We start from the raw sequence: 17,101 nt of genomic DNA on the forward strand, positions 1-17,101 counted from the left end.
AGGTGTCCTGTGTGTTTTTTTTTTCCTGAATCCTTAATATATATCTTTCCGCTGCTGCTCAGCCCAGCTGCTGCTGTTGCTCTCTGCTCTTTTTCTGAAAGATGCACTCAGAAATTGCTTGTAGGAATTTTTTTGTTAGCATGCCAGATACCTTCCTTTTGCATAAAGAGAGCTAACTTGGAGTTATAGAAAGCCATGGAAATACTTAAAGATGAAAGCCTATGACACTTTCGAAAGCACCAAAACGATTAAATATAATTTAAACTGTTTTGCAGTTATCATCTGCGGATCACCTAGGTTGAAGGCTAGATTCCATTTAAATAGAATTAACTTTTCTTTGTTCTCCTATCACTTCAAATGTTACTGCTGCCTGTGCTTTTATTGGTAAATTGTATTATCAGTTTAAGAATTTGTTAATGACAAAAGGGAAAGTATTTTAGTTGGGAAAACTGCTAGGGCGTAAATAATGTGCGCTCTCTTTTTAACGGGAAAGAATGGCTTGCAACAGTCTTGCTGCCTCAGTGAAACAACACAATCTGTCTGCTGCATGATGTCATTGCCAGAAGCCAAATAGTACAGTTTTTGTTTTAATGGAAGGGTTCTTTCACATTGCTGGTTTTACATGATGGGAATGTGGTTGGAAGTGCTTCCTGTTCCATTCACAAGCCCCAGGCTCTCCATGCATTTCAGCTTCAGAAATGACAGCTGAAACCAATTAGGCAGAATTATGGGACAGCTCAGTCACATGTAGATTTATCATGACTGAGGAAGAGGAGGGAGAGAGAATCTATTGCTTGGGAAGTAGAAATGACTAATTTAATTAGAAGAGAATGACAGTCACATAATTATGATGGAAAAGGGCTGGGGAAGTAGAACTCCTTTCATGTAGTTGGCTGTGCCTTTAAAAGGAGACTTCCTGCCCTTTGTCTGGACTTGTTTATGTTTGGTAGTAGAGACTCCAATTTCTGCGCAGGACAGTCAAACAAAAATACTTGAATTTAAAGTGAAGCAGAAAGCATATCTGAGGGACATGTAGCTTGTGGTTTACTCATCTATTCATGATTAGAATTCTTTCTTCAAGGGGAGAAGGGAGGTGCTGAATCTTCAGCATCTGTCTGGCGTTTTTTCTCTTTAATTTACATTCTCTCTCTCTCTTGCAGAATGCAGTTTATATCAACTTTGTTCAGCTGGATAAATATCAGCCTGGTTTCTTTTCCCTTCAGCAGATGCTTATGCACAGTGTGCTCACAAATACACCCATGCATGTGTCTACAAACATAAGCCAAAGTCTTACTGCGTAGAATTTTCCTTCGTACACTTCAGCTCTGCCACACATTGCAAGCAAAACACCGTTTCCTCCCTTTATGAAATACTGCCTACAGGTTGTTTGTGTGAAGTACCTGAAACTTGCTGTGGTATTGTCACGGTAGTTGATGGGGAAGGGGTGACGGACATAACAGAGATAGTCTACGTTAAGTGTGGGTTTTCTGTTTGTTTTTTAGCACTGTATTCTTTTCCTGTTCCTTGAGTGAAGCTTGCTTTTGCTTAATCCTTATATAATTTTGTTATTTTTTATTTAGACTCTGATCTCATGATTTGAGATAACTTGCCTCCTCATAGGGAGAAAATTGTTTGAAAATCGTTGAAGTTTGAGTGGATGAAATGGGCACTGCCTGATGTGCTTCTGTGTATAGTTTGGAAACAGAAGGGTGGAACTAGCATATCTGAGCATCAGTTTTCCCTTCCCTATCCTAGGAGAGACTCTGCAGCATCTGTTCTAACCAGGACTCCTGCCACCCATCCCAAGAAGGGTCAAGGCCCCTGCAGGTGTTTCCTAATGGAGATCTACTTACTTGGGATGTGCACTGAGGAAAGATTTTATGTTTTAATTTCTGGAGAGAAGGTAGCATAAAGGCTTGACTGAGCCTTCTCAGGATGTTTAGCTATGTACCAGAACCCTAAATTCACATCACAGCCCTGGGTCTTCTGGCATGATTTAGTAAAATACCATTATTTGAAGAAATGAGGTGTCGATGTCTGCCCCAGGTTGCCTTTATTTATTTTTAATTTCGGACAAAATTGCCAAGACATCTTAAACCTGTAGCTAGATGACTCTTATTGCAGATATTCATGTCATGCAGAGTGGCACTTTTTTTCCTCCTATTAACAAATTTGTTGTTTGTACTTAAGAACTAGGTCTTTGAAGATTGCATCTCTCCTTCAGTGTGGCTGCAATCTTTCACAGCTTATAATGCTGTAGATTGCATCCACTGAACAACTGAACTTACTTCTGGGGGAGGCGGTAGTGGGAGAAGAGATCGAGTTGTTGTTACAAAAGCGTAACAGATTTTGCCCAAAACATTGTTGTGGTAGTGAGGTGGCAAGGTCAAATCTTAAAATTAAGAGAAGGTGAGATTTAAGAGAGCCAATGCAATCTTATTTGCCATCCTTGTGGAAGACCCTCCTTTGCAAATCTGCAGATGACTGTAGAGTGAAGGCCTGTGGTGGTTGTTGAACCTTTCTTATTTGTTGCGGATGTAGAAACTTGGGTGCCTTTCTTTGGATTGAAAGTTGAGTTTCATGATAAAGCAGGTAATACTCCTTTAAAGAACTAGATTCTATCCCTGCACAGAGTTTATGTACTTTTTTGGAAATCATCATTACCACAATTTTGTGATGTCATCAGAAATTACCAGCATCACAATTCAAATATTACTATTCATTCCTTATTTTTGCTATTCAGCATGAGTTTATCAGTTTCCCTTGCGAAAGTGTTATATGCTCACAGGTATAACCAAAGTCAGTCAAAACATATAGAAGGTAAGCTAATGCCAAATACTCTGAAAAGTCAAAACCAAAATGCTTTAAATTGAGATCCCCAAATCGGTGGTACTTAGACTTTTTTCTCTTTGCTTCACCTATCTCATAGAGGGGAATATTGCCACATTTCCTCTGAATTGCTATTAAATTTATTTATTTGGGTGAAGCATGTGAATACTGTAGCAATAAGCAGTGCAGGAAAGCCGATGAGATTAATAATTATGCCTTCAAAGTAGTAAAAAGATGGAGACAATGTGAGGAAGGAGGGGGGAAAAAAAGTAGAACAGCTGTTCGGTAATCAAGTACTTCTGTTCTGTTCAGCGTGTATGCCTCATCTTGTGAGGGGAAAACAAGTGTATGATCACAGTACACATTAAAAGAAAATCATAGTGCATACTTTTGGTGAACAAATTAAAGGTTAGAGGAACACCCTTAATTCTGCAGTTTTGTTACTTTAGAGTTCTTCACAGTGGAAACTTAGCTTAGCTCTATTGAATATTTCTTTGTGGCTGTTATAACAGATGAATGCTAAGAGACTATGTGTAGCTATACCCTGGGTAAACTGGTGGGGTTTTCGGAGCAGGAATAAATGTGATTTTGAACATATGCAAAAATATAGTATTCAATCAGAACTCAGTTATTTGTGGTGATTTATCTGGGCTGGGGATTAACAGTGTGTTAAATAGTTGTTACAAAGCTAGATCTAAGCAGAATCAGTCTAGCCAGATCCACCTGGGGTCAGCATGTGTGTGACAGATATTTGCAATTACTTGGGAGTCTCTGCACTGTGTTTCCATGGTATCCAGTTTCCCTGTAAGGTGTTCTCACCCTCTGAGCTAGTGGTGAGTTGACTGTAAGAGGTTTGTTGGTTGGCTTGTTTCTTGTCTGTTACTACCTTGCTTCAGCACAGCTTAATGTTATTACCAATACATAATGATATCTTGAATTTTCCCAATGGAATATATTTCATTAGCTCTAAGGGGCTAAGGACAGCGAAGAGTCCAGTGTCAGAGTATGTAGTGTTGTATCTGGAGCCACTGTTCCACTTGGGAAAGCACGTTGCCTTCTACCTTGTCATATGCTATGAGGAAAGATTTATCTGTACGGCACCAATTTCATGGAATACAGTTAGAAAACGGCTTTCATCCAGTCTACTCTCTCGCTTTCTTTTCTAATGCTTTCCTGAAACTTGTGTTGATGTCTTCTTCCTCAGTGTCAGTTGAGCACACAAGCACTGGATGGACACCTGCTTGCCAAAAGGGAAAATGGGTTTAGAAATAGCTGTCGGCAGTGCTGAAGCTTTCCTGGCTATATTCGTATTTAATTTAATGTGCCTACCTTGGGAACAGAAAAAGCAGCTGATTATGCTTTTGCTTCTACTCCACCTCCTTTTTTTTTTTTTTAAGTGAGGAACAGTATACTACTATAATTTTGTAAGTTGCTTTCCCAATTGATACCATAGTGATTAGCTGCTTTTATGAGAAGAACTAAGTCTTAGAGTTTTATGATGGCAAGCTCTTGAAAGGTTTGAGCAGAAAAGATGTTGTATTTCTGTTTCCTATCTGAATGAAGAGTTATTAGTAGTTTTGGTGTATCTAAACTGTGTGTTGGGAAAAAAGAAGCTGTGAAAAGACTGCTGCACTATTAACTGTGCTAGATTTCCAGGGTTCTTTATGACAGCAGAAATTGCCACTCACAGGAAATTTTAAATCGATGCAGCCAATCAATTTTTGAAGGAGAGAAGTACTGACACAGAGGTTTATACTTGGCTGCCAGCTCTTCTGGTCCTTGCATTAGGAAGAAGTAATTGAATGCAGTTGAAGTAGGGAATGACGCGTAACACAAGATGATCATAGTTGATATTCATGCACAGAGAAAATGCATCCAAATAAAAACTGAGATATAAATGGAATAAAATGGGATTGTCCTCACGCTTGGCTACAAATGAAAATAGAAAGACCACTTTTATTGCTATTGCTAGTGATGTGACTCTGAAGGGGACGCTCTTAGAACGCTTTTGGTGACTAAAACCATGTGGCTAGTGAGCAGTTGGGGTACTGGGAGGTCCCAGTCATGGGACCTTTCAAAGTACCGTTGAATTTGTCTTCCTCTAATCTGTTTTCTGCTGGCTATTTGCAAATTTTAGAAATTAGTAGAAACTGAAGGAGGCTGCAAGGTTCCACCTACCAGGCTGTTTGTCACCCACGAAGACTGGGAGACTGAACTGCCGGGAAATTATAATCCTCCTTCTTAAGCCAGCCCACATAAGCGAGCATGTTCAGCACTGTGGGTGGATGTGACAGGCGTCTCTGCCTCTGTGTGATACGAATGATACAGAGCTGCCCTTTTCACCCTGACTGTATTTCCAAAGCAGTAGCTCATGCTTTTTTAAACTTCTCCCAAACACTGCAGATGCTACCGCTATTTAAAATTCGTATTGAAGTTAAAGAAGAGAACATGTTATTCCACCAGGCTGTCATTTCCCTGCAGTAAGAGAGAACATGTTGAAACAGGGTGGAAGCTCCCCAGATTCCTTATTTGATGCCAGCTAGGAAGACAGACATCACCTGCAGCAATGATTCTTCAGGAGATATTCTGCCAGAGGCGTTAGATTTTTGTGCTAGTGTTAGTACTCAAGAGCTGTTAATTATTCAAAACAGATGACAAGGTTAACAGATGACTGTGATCGATAATGTTTCCTTGGTGTTGATACAGTAAAATCAAGATTTGGGTAATGTGGTAATGAATACTGAAGGATGTGTGGCCTGTTCTTGACATGGCGCATTGATACAGTCCCAAAGAACTGACTGGGAGAATAGAAGAGAAATAATACCTGAAACAGCTAATAGATTTTATAAAACTGAAAATAAGCCTTTAATCTAAATACAGACTTCATGCAGAATGCACTTAAAATAATTCAGTAACAGTAAAAATGCACTGATAGATAAGGTATATTTTTTCATTTTCTTTGTAAATGCATTCAGTGATGCATTATCTATAAGTTGACATATTACTGTAGCTTGTGTTTGGGAAGAAACTGTTTTGTTGTACTCCAGTGCAGTGTGTCTGTTTGAGTGCCTCCTGCCCTTGTGATATTAACAAACTTCATCTTGGGAACCAAGCACTTTCCCATGGTCAGGCCGCTTCCTGTTTTGAAGCCATGTAAGAATTTCTGGAAAAAAAGTGTACTGGTGTACAGCCTAATCAACTAGTGCGTGTTATACCCTTACAATGTTAATTCTACATATCCGGTGTATTTTCATCATTAGCTTTAAAATAATAGAAGATAGCTTATATAGAACAGTTGCAGTTAGCCCTAATTTTAGTCTTAGCAGGTGTAAACTTTAGTATTTATCCATATGATAATTCTGCAAAAGGACACTGGAGAAGGGTTCCTGGACTTGAGAACATTGCAGTGGAAAACTCTTCTGGTATTTCAGAGGAAGCTTTTGTCCAAAACTCTCACATTGAATACTGCCTATATTTAGTTGGTGTGTTCTGTATGTGAGGCATGTACGGCCAAGTAGCTTTTCAAGAAAAGCTGACTGATTTTTACCAGATGTTTTTGGAAACCAGATGTGGAGGACAGAATCAGTCCTAGTTTTTGATGGTTAATCCAGTGGATAATTTTGCTTGGTTTATTCTGAATGTAATTGCAGAAGCTGAGTTGTGCAGTCAGAGCAGAGAAGTAAAATGCAACGTCAGTGCAAGTGTGCTGCTAGTTGGTAGGAAACTGAAGAAGTGAGAGAGAAAAATTCAGAGAAAATAATGCTTACATAGTATAAAAAATTATATAATAATAATAATAAAAATTATTATTAAAATATTTATTATGATATTAATAAGATTATACATTGCAAGTATACTTATTTTATGAAGAGATTTTATGGTGTAGTTGCAGAGAACATTCAACTGTGAAAAACTGATTTAAATTCTTGAGTCTTCAATGAGGCTATTTTCTAAAGTATCTGTAATTAATAGCGGTACACGTGCATAATACATGTGTCTTTTTGAGCTGAAAACTATCATACAATATTCTGATGTACAGTCTCTTTGAGATGTATTTTCTAAACCATTAAACCGTCTTAATTTGGGCTCACCATAAAACTCAGAATTAGGAGCCAATGTTTTAATGTGAATAATATGAGTAGTATTTGAGGTTCTTCCTTATTTTCTTCCTGTTTCTCCCAGGCATTGCCTGTATGGTATTGATGGTGATACAGTTCTTAAAGTTACAAAATTATACTGAAGTTCAAATAATTAATTTTACCTTATGCAGGACATTAGAAACACATGCAATTTACATTTGGTGAATATTCATATCAGTCAAATTACAGAGGTTGTTCAATAACATGGAGCCTTAAAGTACAAGCGTGTTTGGGGGTGGTAAAAATCTCCTCATCTTTGATTAGTTCTGTCCACTCCTAAGTAGAAGGATATTTATTGTTGTAATCATGCAGATGTATTAATACATTTTTTTCCATTTGACTTTCTTTTAGCACACTGATTTATGTCAGTACATGGACAAACACCCTGGAGGGCTTCATCCAGAAAATGTGAAGGTAAGAGTCAAAAAGAGGACACATTCAAGACAAGTGCAGTAACAATAAACTTGCACAGAAAGTCATGTGAATGATTTCTTTGTAATTTGTCTGATTATTAGCTAAAAGAAAAATGACTGGCATATGAACTATTTTCATTTAAAAATAATTAAAGATACATGTTTGAACATTCCTACAAAAGAACTTGTGAAGTGTGTCAAATTGATTCTGAGCCAGAATAAATGAGTAAGTACTGTTTTAGTGCTGGTAGCCCCTCCCCTCAAACATTTAGTGTCCTAACACTTCCTAAGTAAATGTGTTTTAGGCTGTCAGCACTGGATCTTCAGTGAGGTAAATCAGTGTAAAGTTCATGGGCTTTGAGGGAACTATAATGAGTTCTATTAGCTAAATATACTACTTTTCTATATGAGGCATCTTTCCTAATCTTTCTGCTCCCTTATTTTCGTTAAGATTTTCAAAAGAGAGCTCACTTTTTTCATTTTTCTTTTTTAAGGTAGATGTTAAGAATCATCATGCAGTAAAGGGGGTTTATTATTAGCAGAATTTAATAGAAAAGTATTTAGCTGTTAAAGACTTGATCCAGTTACTTTCTGGGAAGTCAGCCAAATTATTTTAGCATTAAATGGAAGCCAGTCAGACATGCAGTATGTGTCTTGTATGTATAGACCACCCAGCTGATATTTGTTACACTTGTCTTGCACTTTGACACCATTCCCAGTGTTGTTCTGCTCTGGAAGTGCTTAAATCTCCACTTGTCATGCTGAGAATTTTATTTCAGTATTTAATTGCTTAAAGAGAGAAATTAAGAAGTTCATGGAAAAAATAAGTGTTACCTGAAAAGCTGAAAAGACTTGTTTGATTTTCAGAAAAAAAATTTTAAAAAGAGGAAATAGTTTAGTTTTTTGTAATAGGTGATCATTATTGTACATCAGGTAGTTGTACAATGTAAGTTGATTAATTTTCTGTGTATGTCCACTGAAAGTTGACGTCTGCCATATATGAAATTAGATGAACATGGCTATCATCGAAAAAAATCAGAAAAAATTCTTCCTTATTGAATTTATTTGTCCAAATTAAAAAAATAAAAGTTCTCTATGAAAATATGTGATGTATATGATGGAAGATAGCATCCTTGTAACATACGACTGTCTCCTGAACAGTTTGCTGATGTGGACGAAAAAAGCTAATGGGGAGGACCCTCACTGAAGGCGGACCAGTCAGTGCAAAACAGTCTTGAATCATTTATTGCTGGCAGTAGCAGCAACTGAATAGCCCTATCGTATTCCCTGACCATAGGGCCAAAGAGAAGAAAGCTGATATTCCCACTGCAGTGATCACCAAGCACGTCAGGGAGGCAGAGTCCTGGGAAGACCCTAGAGAGGAAGATGACTTTTCAGAGGTGTTTTTTCAGCCTCACAGTCAGGCTATACCCAGTTAAGTATGCAGGACTTTGTGTGGAGACAGAATTGCTACCAGCCCAAGTTTTGGTATGCACAATGTGAGCCTTGTAGAAATTGTGACTCATCTAACCCTGTTATCTAGGCTTCCTCATGAAGTCAAAAAGAGAGTAAAGATAGGTGCCAGAATGGGATGGGTGAATTGCCTCCTGGAGTGAGGTCTCCTCCCAGTGTTTGAGGGGTGCCTGCTTCATGGTGCCACTGCAAGCGCTCAACTTCTGTGTAGCTGAAGGCAGCTGAGGTACAGGCGGTGTTCGGTCACTGAACCTTTGGAGCTTTCTTCATTGCTCAGTTTTATAAGTAGAGTTTCATGTGCTGAGTGAGCTTTTGAAGTAATGGCTCTATGTTTCATATCCCTCTGTGAAAACTTTTACTTTCAGCTCTCTGAGGTTTGGGATAAGCTAAAATTGGTTTTGATCTTCATGCTGCTTCACATACATGAGAATACTCCAAAGCTGCAGTGCTGTGTCACTTAAGATATAGTGTGCAATAGTCATTGTAGCTGTAACTCTTCCCCACAGAGAGGACGTCATAATTCCCATAACTGTACTTTTTCGTGTTCATATCAGGGCCTGGTGAACTTATCTTTGAGGAGGATGGATGTACATCGATAACTGGGCTTGCTAATACCTCACTCCTCTAAATCCTGAGTTAACTGGCTTCTACAACGAATTCACTGTAGAAACCATATGTACCTACGAAGGCAGAAAGAAAGTTTAGCAGGAAAGCTTTGCTGTTAAGCTGGTTAGCTGCTTTACAGGCACTGTTGAATGTTGTGCGCTGGAATTGTAGAGGGAACTGCAACAGCAGCACTTCCCGTTTGTGATTTTGCTGCATGTATTCCTGCGGCCATCTTTATTGCTTAACAGCAATGGAGAAAAAAAGGGAAAAGCATTGGTTTGTGGAAGCAGATAAAATTGCCCTTCTGCCATGAGTGATTCCATTGGAAAATTAAAATTACTTCTTTTTCTCAAATAATAACAATTAAGATTGATTATATGTATTTAGTACAGTCTCTTGTCAGGCCAGCAGCAAGGGCTAGCCTTGGCTTATAGCGGTCTTTATTAAAACCTAACATCCTAATTTGAGTTCCCACCATTCTCACACTGAAATAGCATGTTTGGGGTTGTCAGTGAAGTACTTACATGTTCTCAAGCTATGAGTCAAAAATATGTGCTTAGCCAAACATGATGTTTTCTTCAGCTGGGAGGATAGGAGGTGCAGAGAGAAGGGAACACAGCAGAGTAGTATACACTGACAACTCCTAGACCTTCACCAGCATGCAAAACCAAAAGTTTGTGTTCCTCTTTTCTTACAGAGGGATGGATCGTTACTACATACGATGTTAATATTTTGTTGTACTCTGTTAAGTCTATTGGCACAAGTAATTGTGGTTCTGAGGCTTTGTCACCTATTTTAGTTCTAGCTTCTGGACAGAGATGACTTTCTGGAGCGCCAGCTGATTTTTAAGGGTTGAGCTGAGGCATGTTAATTAGCCATTCTCTCCCTGCCAGGCCCTTCTTGCTAGATGTCCTTCAGGAATTTTAGTCTTAGTCGGAATTGTAGATTGTGTGCATTTAGAATCACTGGTTATGTGGCTACATCCCCAAACCCATTTTAAAACCTTCCAGTTGAGTGGTTATACTCCAGTAGCAATAAATCAGCCCTAATTCTCTGGGGCTAACCCGTGGGAGTAAGCCGTTGTGGCTCTCCCGGTGACAAAGGCCCCCTGCCTTTTAATTTTGTTGTGAGGAAACTACAGCCTACTGATGGATATTCCTTTCTGGCTTGCTGTCAATTACTGTAAATACAAAAACACATAATCACACATTTCTCTTTCCAAAGGATATTGTACAAATAGCTCCTGTAAAACAATACTTTATAGGAATGCAGAAGCAAAGCCATTATTTACTTATGTTTGATTTCTATGGGACATCTTCAGTCTAATTATGTTTCTGAATTTTCTCCTTATTTACAAGACAATGCTGTTCCCTCCAGGTTACTTTTAGATGAAGAGGAATTGTAAATAGAATAAAATCCAAATTACTTTGATGGACGCGCTTATTGCTGTCCCCTTGGGTGTTGTGTTTGACATTGCCTTTTTGTGGTTTTAGATAGGCTATCTGCTGTTGCTTACATATTTTAAATAAAGAGTAAGCAGAATGTCATAAGTATGTGAAAGTGTAAAGAGGGCTGTCTCAGTCTGCAGTTGTAAGAGTCTTGGGACAGTGTGTTTAAGTAAACAAAAAAAATTGCTTCCTGAAGTATTAGATTTAGCATTTTTAGTGGTGTGTATGCATGGACATGTAGTGACTTCAGAATTTTCCACTTCCTGTGCAGAGACCCAGGCCTTAGAAAAAACACCAGGCTTTAAACCTTTCAAAGAATTTTTGTGTGAGGCTGAGATGTTATCTAATGTTGTTTTTAATCTACATATCCTGAGAAGGTTAAGCTGAGAATCCTGGTGACATATATCTGGTTAGGTGCCTGTAATATCTTATTAGCTAGAAGGAAAATGATGAAACATAGCTGTGCCAATCCCTAGATTCAAAACTAGATTCAAACCCTGATAGTTCCAAGTAAACAATATACATCTTTGGTCATTAACAAGCCTATATATCTGCCACTTATTTATAACTATATATTCAAATACAGTGTATAGTATAAGGAATGCTGTAAGAAAGAGGAAAGAAAAAGGTAAATTATTTAATAAGTGTCCTGTTTAGTAGGGACAGCCTCATCTTTTCTTGTGTCTGGTTTTGAAGATGTCTTTTTCAGTTCTTCCTTAACTGAAGGCAAGCAGTAAGTCTTGAGTATATGGCCCCACATGTATGTTGTACCCTGTTCTACTTCTGGTGGAAGGTACTGCTGCAGCCTTATACGTAGACTAAGTTAGGAGCTGTTTTATAAATATATGCCATGTAGAGCTTGCCAAACTCCAAAATGTGGCTGTGGCAAGCTGAGGTACAGGTTGTGTGCGTCCTGCTCTATCCTGTGCCAGACTTGCTCCTGACTATCCCTACACTGTGCCTCCTGGCCCAAAGTACTGGCATCTGTACTCCAAGCTTTCTTTCCTGCAGCTGTCGCTGCCTTTAGAGATAATTCATGCTTCTTGGACACCCCCTTGAAACATCTGGATTGCTTCCTACAGCAGAAACTACTGGTCACAGCACCAAACTCTGCCAGAGTCTTTTCATGATGGTATTCCTGCTGATTTGTGCTTCTTTTTGTCTGGTGGAGTGTCATCTCTCTTAGCCTTTTGACTAATCTTCTTGGATATCCTGAGCCTTTGTTTGCAGCTATCTGTAAATGGTTCTTGTTTTGTAAACTCATAATTTAATTTTCAGTACCTTTTTTTCCTGTATTTCAGGGTATCCTGTGAAAATCTATCACACTTCCAAAACTGCATTCTTAACTTTTTTTAACTTCTGGAATAATTGTAAATGTATTTTTACTCCATTTTATTACATTCCCAGTCACATTTTCTTTCTATCTGTAAGTAAAATTATCTTTCTATTTTGTTGAGTTTTTTTTCCCATAGCTGAGTCCATTTGCTGCAGCTCCTATTATTGGTGGAGCAAGTGGCGCACTGGCTTGCATCTGTCATGCCTGCATTGCTTGTTTACATTCCTATCTTAAAACTAAATATATTATTGAAAGCTAATTTGCTTTTTAATTAGTGATGGTGCACTGAAATACCTGCATGCTTTTGGGAAAAACATCCTTGCATTTTTCTATCTGCCTTTTCTCTCTCCCTGCAGCGTTAGAGGTGATATCAGCTTGTGCAAGCATTTGAGTTCAAAAAGCATCTCTGACTAAGTTAAAAATACCACTGGTCTCTGTCCCAGAGTTCCTCAGTTAGTGCAACACCAGCCTGGGTGACAACGGGGTTGTCAAGCAGAAAAGTAAAAACTGTTTCTGTCTTCTCAAATCACCCTCCAAAGCTTTCCTGCAGGCAAGTTGGAAGACTCCTATCATCTACTGTGACCAGAGGGAGAAGGAACTTCTAGTTTGTTCTTTCTTTTCCATCTAATATCGTCTCTCTGATTTCCTCTTCTCTCGGTGCCTCTTCTCTTCCCAGGGCCATAAAGCAATAAGGAGGAAGAGGACCCCTTGCGTAGCACTTTCCTTGTAGGGAACAGGATTATTCAGCTTTCTCGTGGGAGCTGTCATGAATCCGACTCTTACCCCAGCTGAATTCTGATCTGTTCCTTGCTCCTGCGGAGTCTGCAAGATGCGGCAGTCTTATGTGTACAATGTGCTGCTATTTTTGAAACAAAAGCCCAAACAAACAAACCTTACCTTCACAACCTTTAAAAATATGTTTTCGCTTTGTTATGCTGAAGGTCTGAGTTGGAGAAAATGGTTGACTTGACTGAGGTCACATGTGAGGTCTGTGGCAAAATACAGTGTGCAATTCTGATATTGTTTCCTAGGCAGCAACATAATCTCTATAGAAAATGTTCTCAAACTGAAGCAAAAAATATAACTAGTTACAACATTAAAATTCCACAAAAATACGTGAAAAGAAATGTGTAGCAGTGGATGGAAAAATAATAAATAGGAATTACTGAAGCATAGAGGGGTGCTGTAACGCTTGTATGTATGCAAGCGTGCAAGAAGAGATCAGTCCACAGTACGATAAGTTTAAAACTGCCCAGAACCTTAAGAGATGCATTTTTGAGCTCTGACTAGCACATTAAACTATTCATGAACAAAAATCCCAAATCAGATATGCTAAATATATTGAATGTGTTAAACCAAGGTTTTATTAGCGACCCCCTAAACAACACAAAGTGCAGGATGAATTAATGATGTCTGATGTTTTGAGAAATCTCAGGGTCATTCTGCCACTTAATCACTTGCAATATTCACTTTTTTCTCTATATATTGCTATATTGTGAACATTGTCCTTAACTTATGGTTGCAATTTGTAAAGTAGTATCCATTCTTGACAGATGAATAATTTTGTTAATTTTCAAATTAGTCACTGAATGCCAATCTGAGTCAACGCATTAGAGTATTTGTCATCTGTTGTCTTTTGCAAACATAAATATTTATAATTGAACTGACTACTGCTTTAAAATATTCTGAAGCAAGGAGTTAGTTAAGTCCTGTATCTGATCCACATGAAGCTGACTGCATTTGAAGGGTAGCTGCTGCAACTTTGGTAATACTGGAGCATTGCGTAGTGTCTCTTGCTGAGCAGAAGCTCCACTGGTTATTAGTAGTATATAAAAATGTATGCTCATTAGTGAAATATAACATATGGAAGACATTTGGTTTTTATGTTACAGTTGTGTTATTATTGTACTCTGGAAAAAACCCTGTTGGGCAATTGAGAAAGATGAGTATTTCTTTCTCCTTGTCCATTGCATAAGTTGTGTATTGCAATCTGTTCAGGTGGCTGACAGGCAACAGCAATCCATATGCATCCAGGATTTTGTAAACACTTCCAGTGGTACTTTATTTGCCTAAATGGTACCTAGTCTTACTCTTAACAGAAAATTCATCCATCCCCCGGGCCCTCCCCATAGCGCTTCTGTTTTCTTCCCCAACCTGTGGTTGTATATACGTCTACCACGTGAACAAAAGGCTTGTATCCCCCTTCATGGGAGAACTGTGTTGAATCATATGATCTGTCCTGCACCCACAGGTGACAAATATCTGATTACATGATACAGGAAAAGCTGAGGCAATGAGACCTGAGTATCTGTGTGACCAGTGGTGTCTGACCAAAAGTTTGACTACCACAAATTTAGATGCGCAGGAATTGGATGATTAAACTATGATAATGTATCTGGTTATGATGAATTTTGATTTCATGCATCCAGATGAGAATATGCTTTGTTTCACTTACCATACTGACTTGTTGGAGTTCAGCTAAAAACATACTTTTACTCTAAAGTGAGCACATACTGTTATGGTCCTTTTTATTTTACTGGCCATTACTTAGCATTAAGTTGGAAGCTAGTCAAACTAATGTCATGCTTTTGAAATCTCTCTCCTACTCACTGAAATTAGTGATGCTGCTGATGTAGAGTTGAATTAAAAATTATATTTCAACAGATATATGCTAAGTAGGAAGAGAGGCTGTTTCATGTGGTTGAGAAGTTGCTATTTTTCATTCATCTTTCAGTGAACAAGCAGGTGTACAGCAGACAGAATAACGTTATGCCAAATTAAGGTTGTCTTTTACATAAGGCATTGAGAATTGATTATTTAAATTAGACTTTTTAGTTATCAGACATTAAATATGGCATCAGCATTTCACTCTACTTTGTCAGTCTTGTCACTTAAAGTAATGATTTGATAATATGCACAACTGTGAACATTAAACGCAGAATTCTTTATCAGCGTGTTAAAATTCATGCTAGAAGAATGTCACTTTTATATTTACTACAGTGACAAATATGTGCAAACCCCTAACTGAAACACACATGTGGATATGTGCAATTTATTTTCTATATGATGCATATAGTTTAGCAAAAACAATGAAAATATTGTAGGGGAGAATAAAACACTTTTTCCAGTGTCTTTAAAATTGGTGAGGTACCGGTTGTCACCCTGACCTAGTTCAGCATGGGAGTGAACTGATGCAAGTTAGAAGAGGAGGTTGAATTGAATTGAATTGATTTTTGCTTTTACCATTGAAAAGGAATCTGAAAATCTTTCACCTCTTGAACATTAGCAGATGACTGCAACTGATCATAAGGGAGTGTCTTTACCCTCAGTTAATTAAGCATACCTTCCTCCTTGCAAATGACTGCAGCAGTACCCAGAGGGGAGAGAAAATGATTAAAAGAACATAAAAGAGAATAGAAGTCAGCCAATTAACACTTTCCGTTCTCTTTTCTTTGCAGTTCTACTACCAGTAAGTGTAAAAGTTTGTGTTTTGGGGACTTTTTTGTTGGAAATTATATGATCTTCATTTCCAGTGGGTGTATTGTTATGCATTTCTGTCTGAAATTGGCTTTGGTAAGACGCTGGGTAAGGAATGCAGGGGCAAGCTATCAGCCTCTAAAATACTTTTCTGAGAAGAGTATTTTTCAAATTCTCTTTTTGAGAGACTCATCTGGTTCTGGGGAGATCAGATAGGAGTAGCTTTTATTGAACTAAAGCTTCTTATGATCACAAAATTCATGCTGATTCAAATGACTAATAATTTTTTATTCAGATAAGATATTTTATTCCTGGGGATGCAAATTCTTGTCAAGTCAACACTTTGTTCCTGAAATTTCTTCTTCTTACTATTTAAGCAAGAAAGTCTATGAAGCTTTGACCTAAAAACTTCAGTATTTCCCCAGGACGCTGTTAGTAGTGAGAAGCTGCGTTTTATCTCCTCCTGTTTGTGAGGAGGGCAAAAGAATAGCAAACTGATGGTGGTAAAAGATTGTGCTTGATTAGCTTTTGACATGCTAGCAGAATTCACGGACGTTTCTCATTGCTTCTGTGATAATACATATTACCAGGTAGATTTTCTTTATGTTAAAGGTTATGTTAAACCTTTATGTTAAAGGTTTAAAACAGTCATATCTAAAACTCTCACATTACCTAACTGAGCACTGCGTATTTCCAAAGCTGCATGATTGTACTGTGTGATTCTTACCTCCTTTTGCCTTTGTAAATAGCTAATAATTCACTGAGGGTGGCTATAACATCCTCTGGGTGATAGGACAAGTAAATTTGTTGCAGGCATGAGGTGTCCTGAATTGGGTTTCTTTTACTGCTATTTGTAGGTTTGATGACTTATTAAGACCCATTATGATATCAGTTGATGCTGAATACACACAAGGGTATTCAAATTTTTAAGTGATACCCTATTGGTGTGCTTTGATACATATTAGAAGCAGGAGCATTTGGGTTATCAGTGATGAGCGATGCTAAAGCTTATGTAGTATTGTGTGGTTACTGTTTGAAAGTAACTGTGCTAATACAGCAATATGAGCTTGTTAAGGAACCGACATGTTAATCCAGTCCTGCTTTCAGATCTGTGCTGAACCACTGATGTGAACTCAAGGCCCAGTTTAGCTCAGCTCCGTTTGTGCCCTCTCGCTGCAGAGAGAGCAGAGGCAAGAGTTGGACTTGCCTGCATCTTCTATAGAGTAAAAGGTTCTGTGTAATTTTCTACCTATGTATCTAGGGCCAGATCATTTATTCCCACAATAACGCATGTGGTAAGGGAGTTCAAATGCAGGAAATCATTCAGAAATCCCTCTATGCCATCAAGGAAAGACAGTTTCCTCACTTAGAAAGCCCTCC

The 17,101-nt window shown here is 38.2% G+C and overlaps 1 protein-coding gene across 8 annotated transcripts in view; it reads left to right on the forward strand.

Annotated features, from left to right (window-relative positions):
* CDK14 (cyclin dependent kinase 14) overlaps positions 1 to 17,101 on the forward strand; it is a 325,653-nt gene that overhangs the window by 139,953 nt on the left and 168,599 nt on the right. For all 8 annotated transcript variants that reach the window (XM_068934789.1, XM_068934788.1, XM_068934786.1 and 5 more), the window contains one exon: positions 7,320 to 7,382. In XM_068934789.1, coding sequence (XP_068790890.1) covers positions 7,320 to 7,382 — 63 coding nt within the window. The remainder of the gene's footprint in view (positions 1 to 7,319; positions 7,383 to 17,101) is intronic.

The sequence above is a fragment of the Struthio camelus genome, chromosome 2, assembly GCF_040807025.1.
Source record: "Struthio camelus isolate bStrCam1 chromosome 2, bStrCam1.hap1, whole genome shotgun sequence".
Lineage (NCBI taxonomy): Eukaryota > Metazoa > Chordata > Aves > Struthioniformes > Struthionidae > Struthio > Struthio camelus.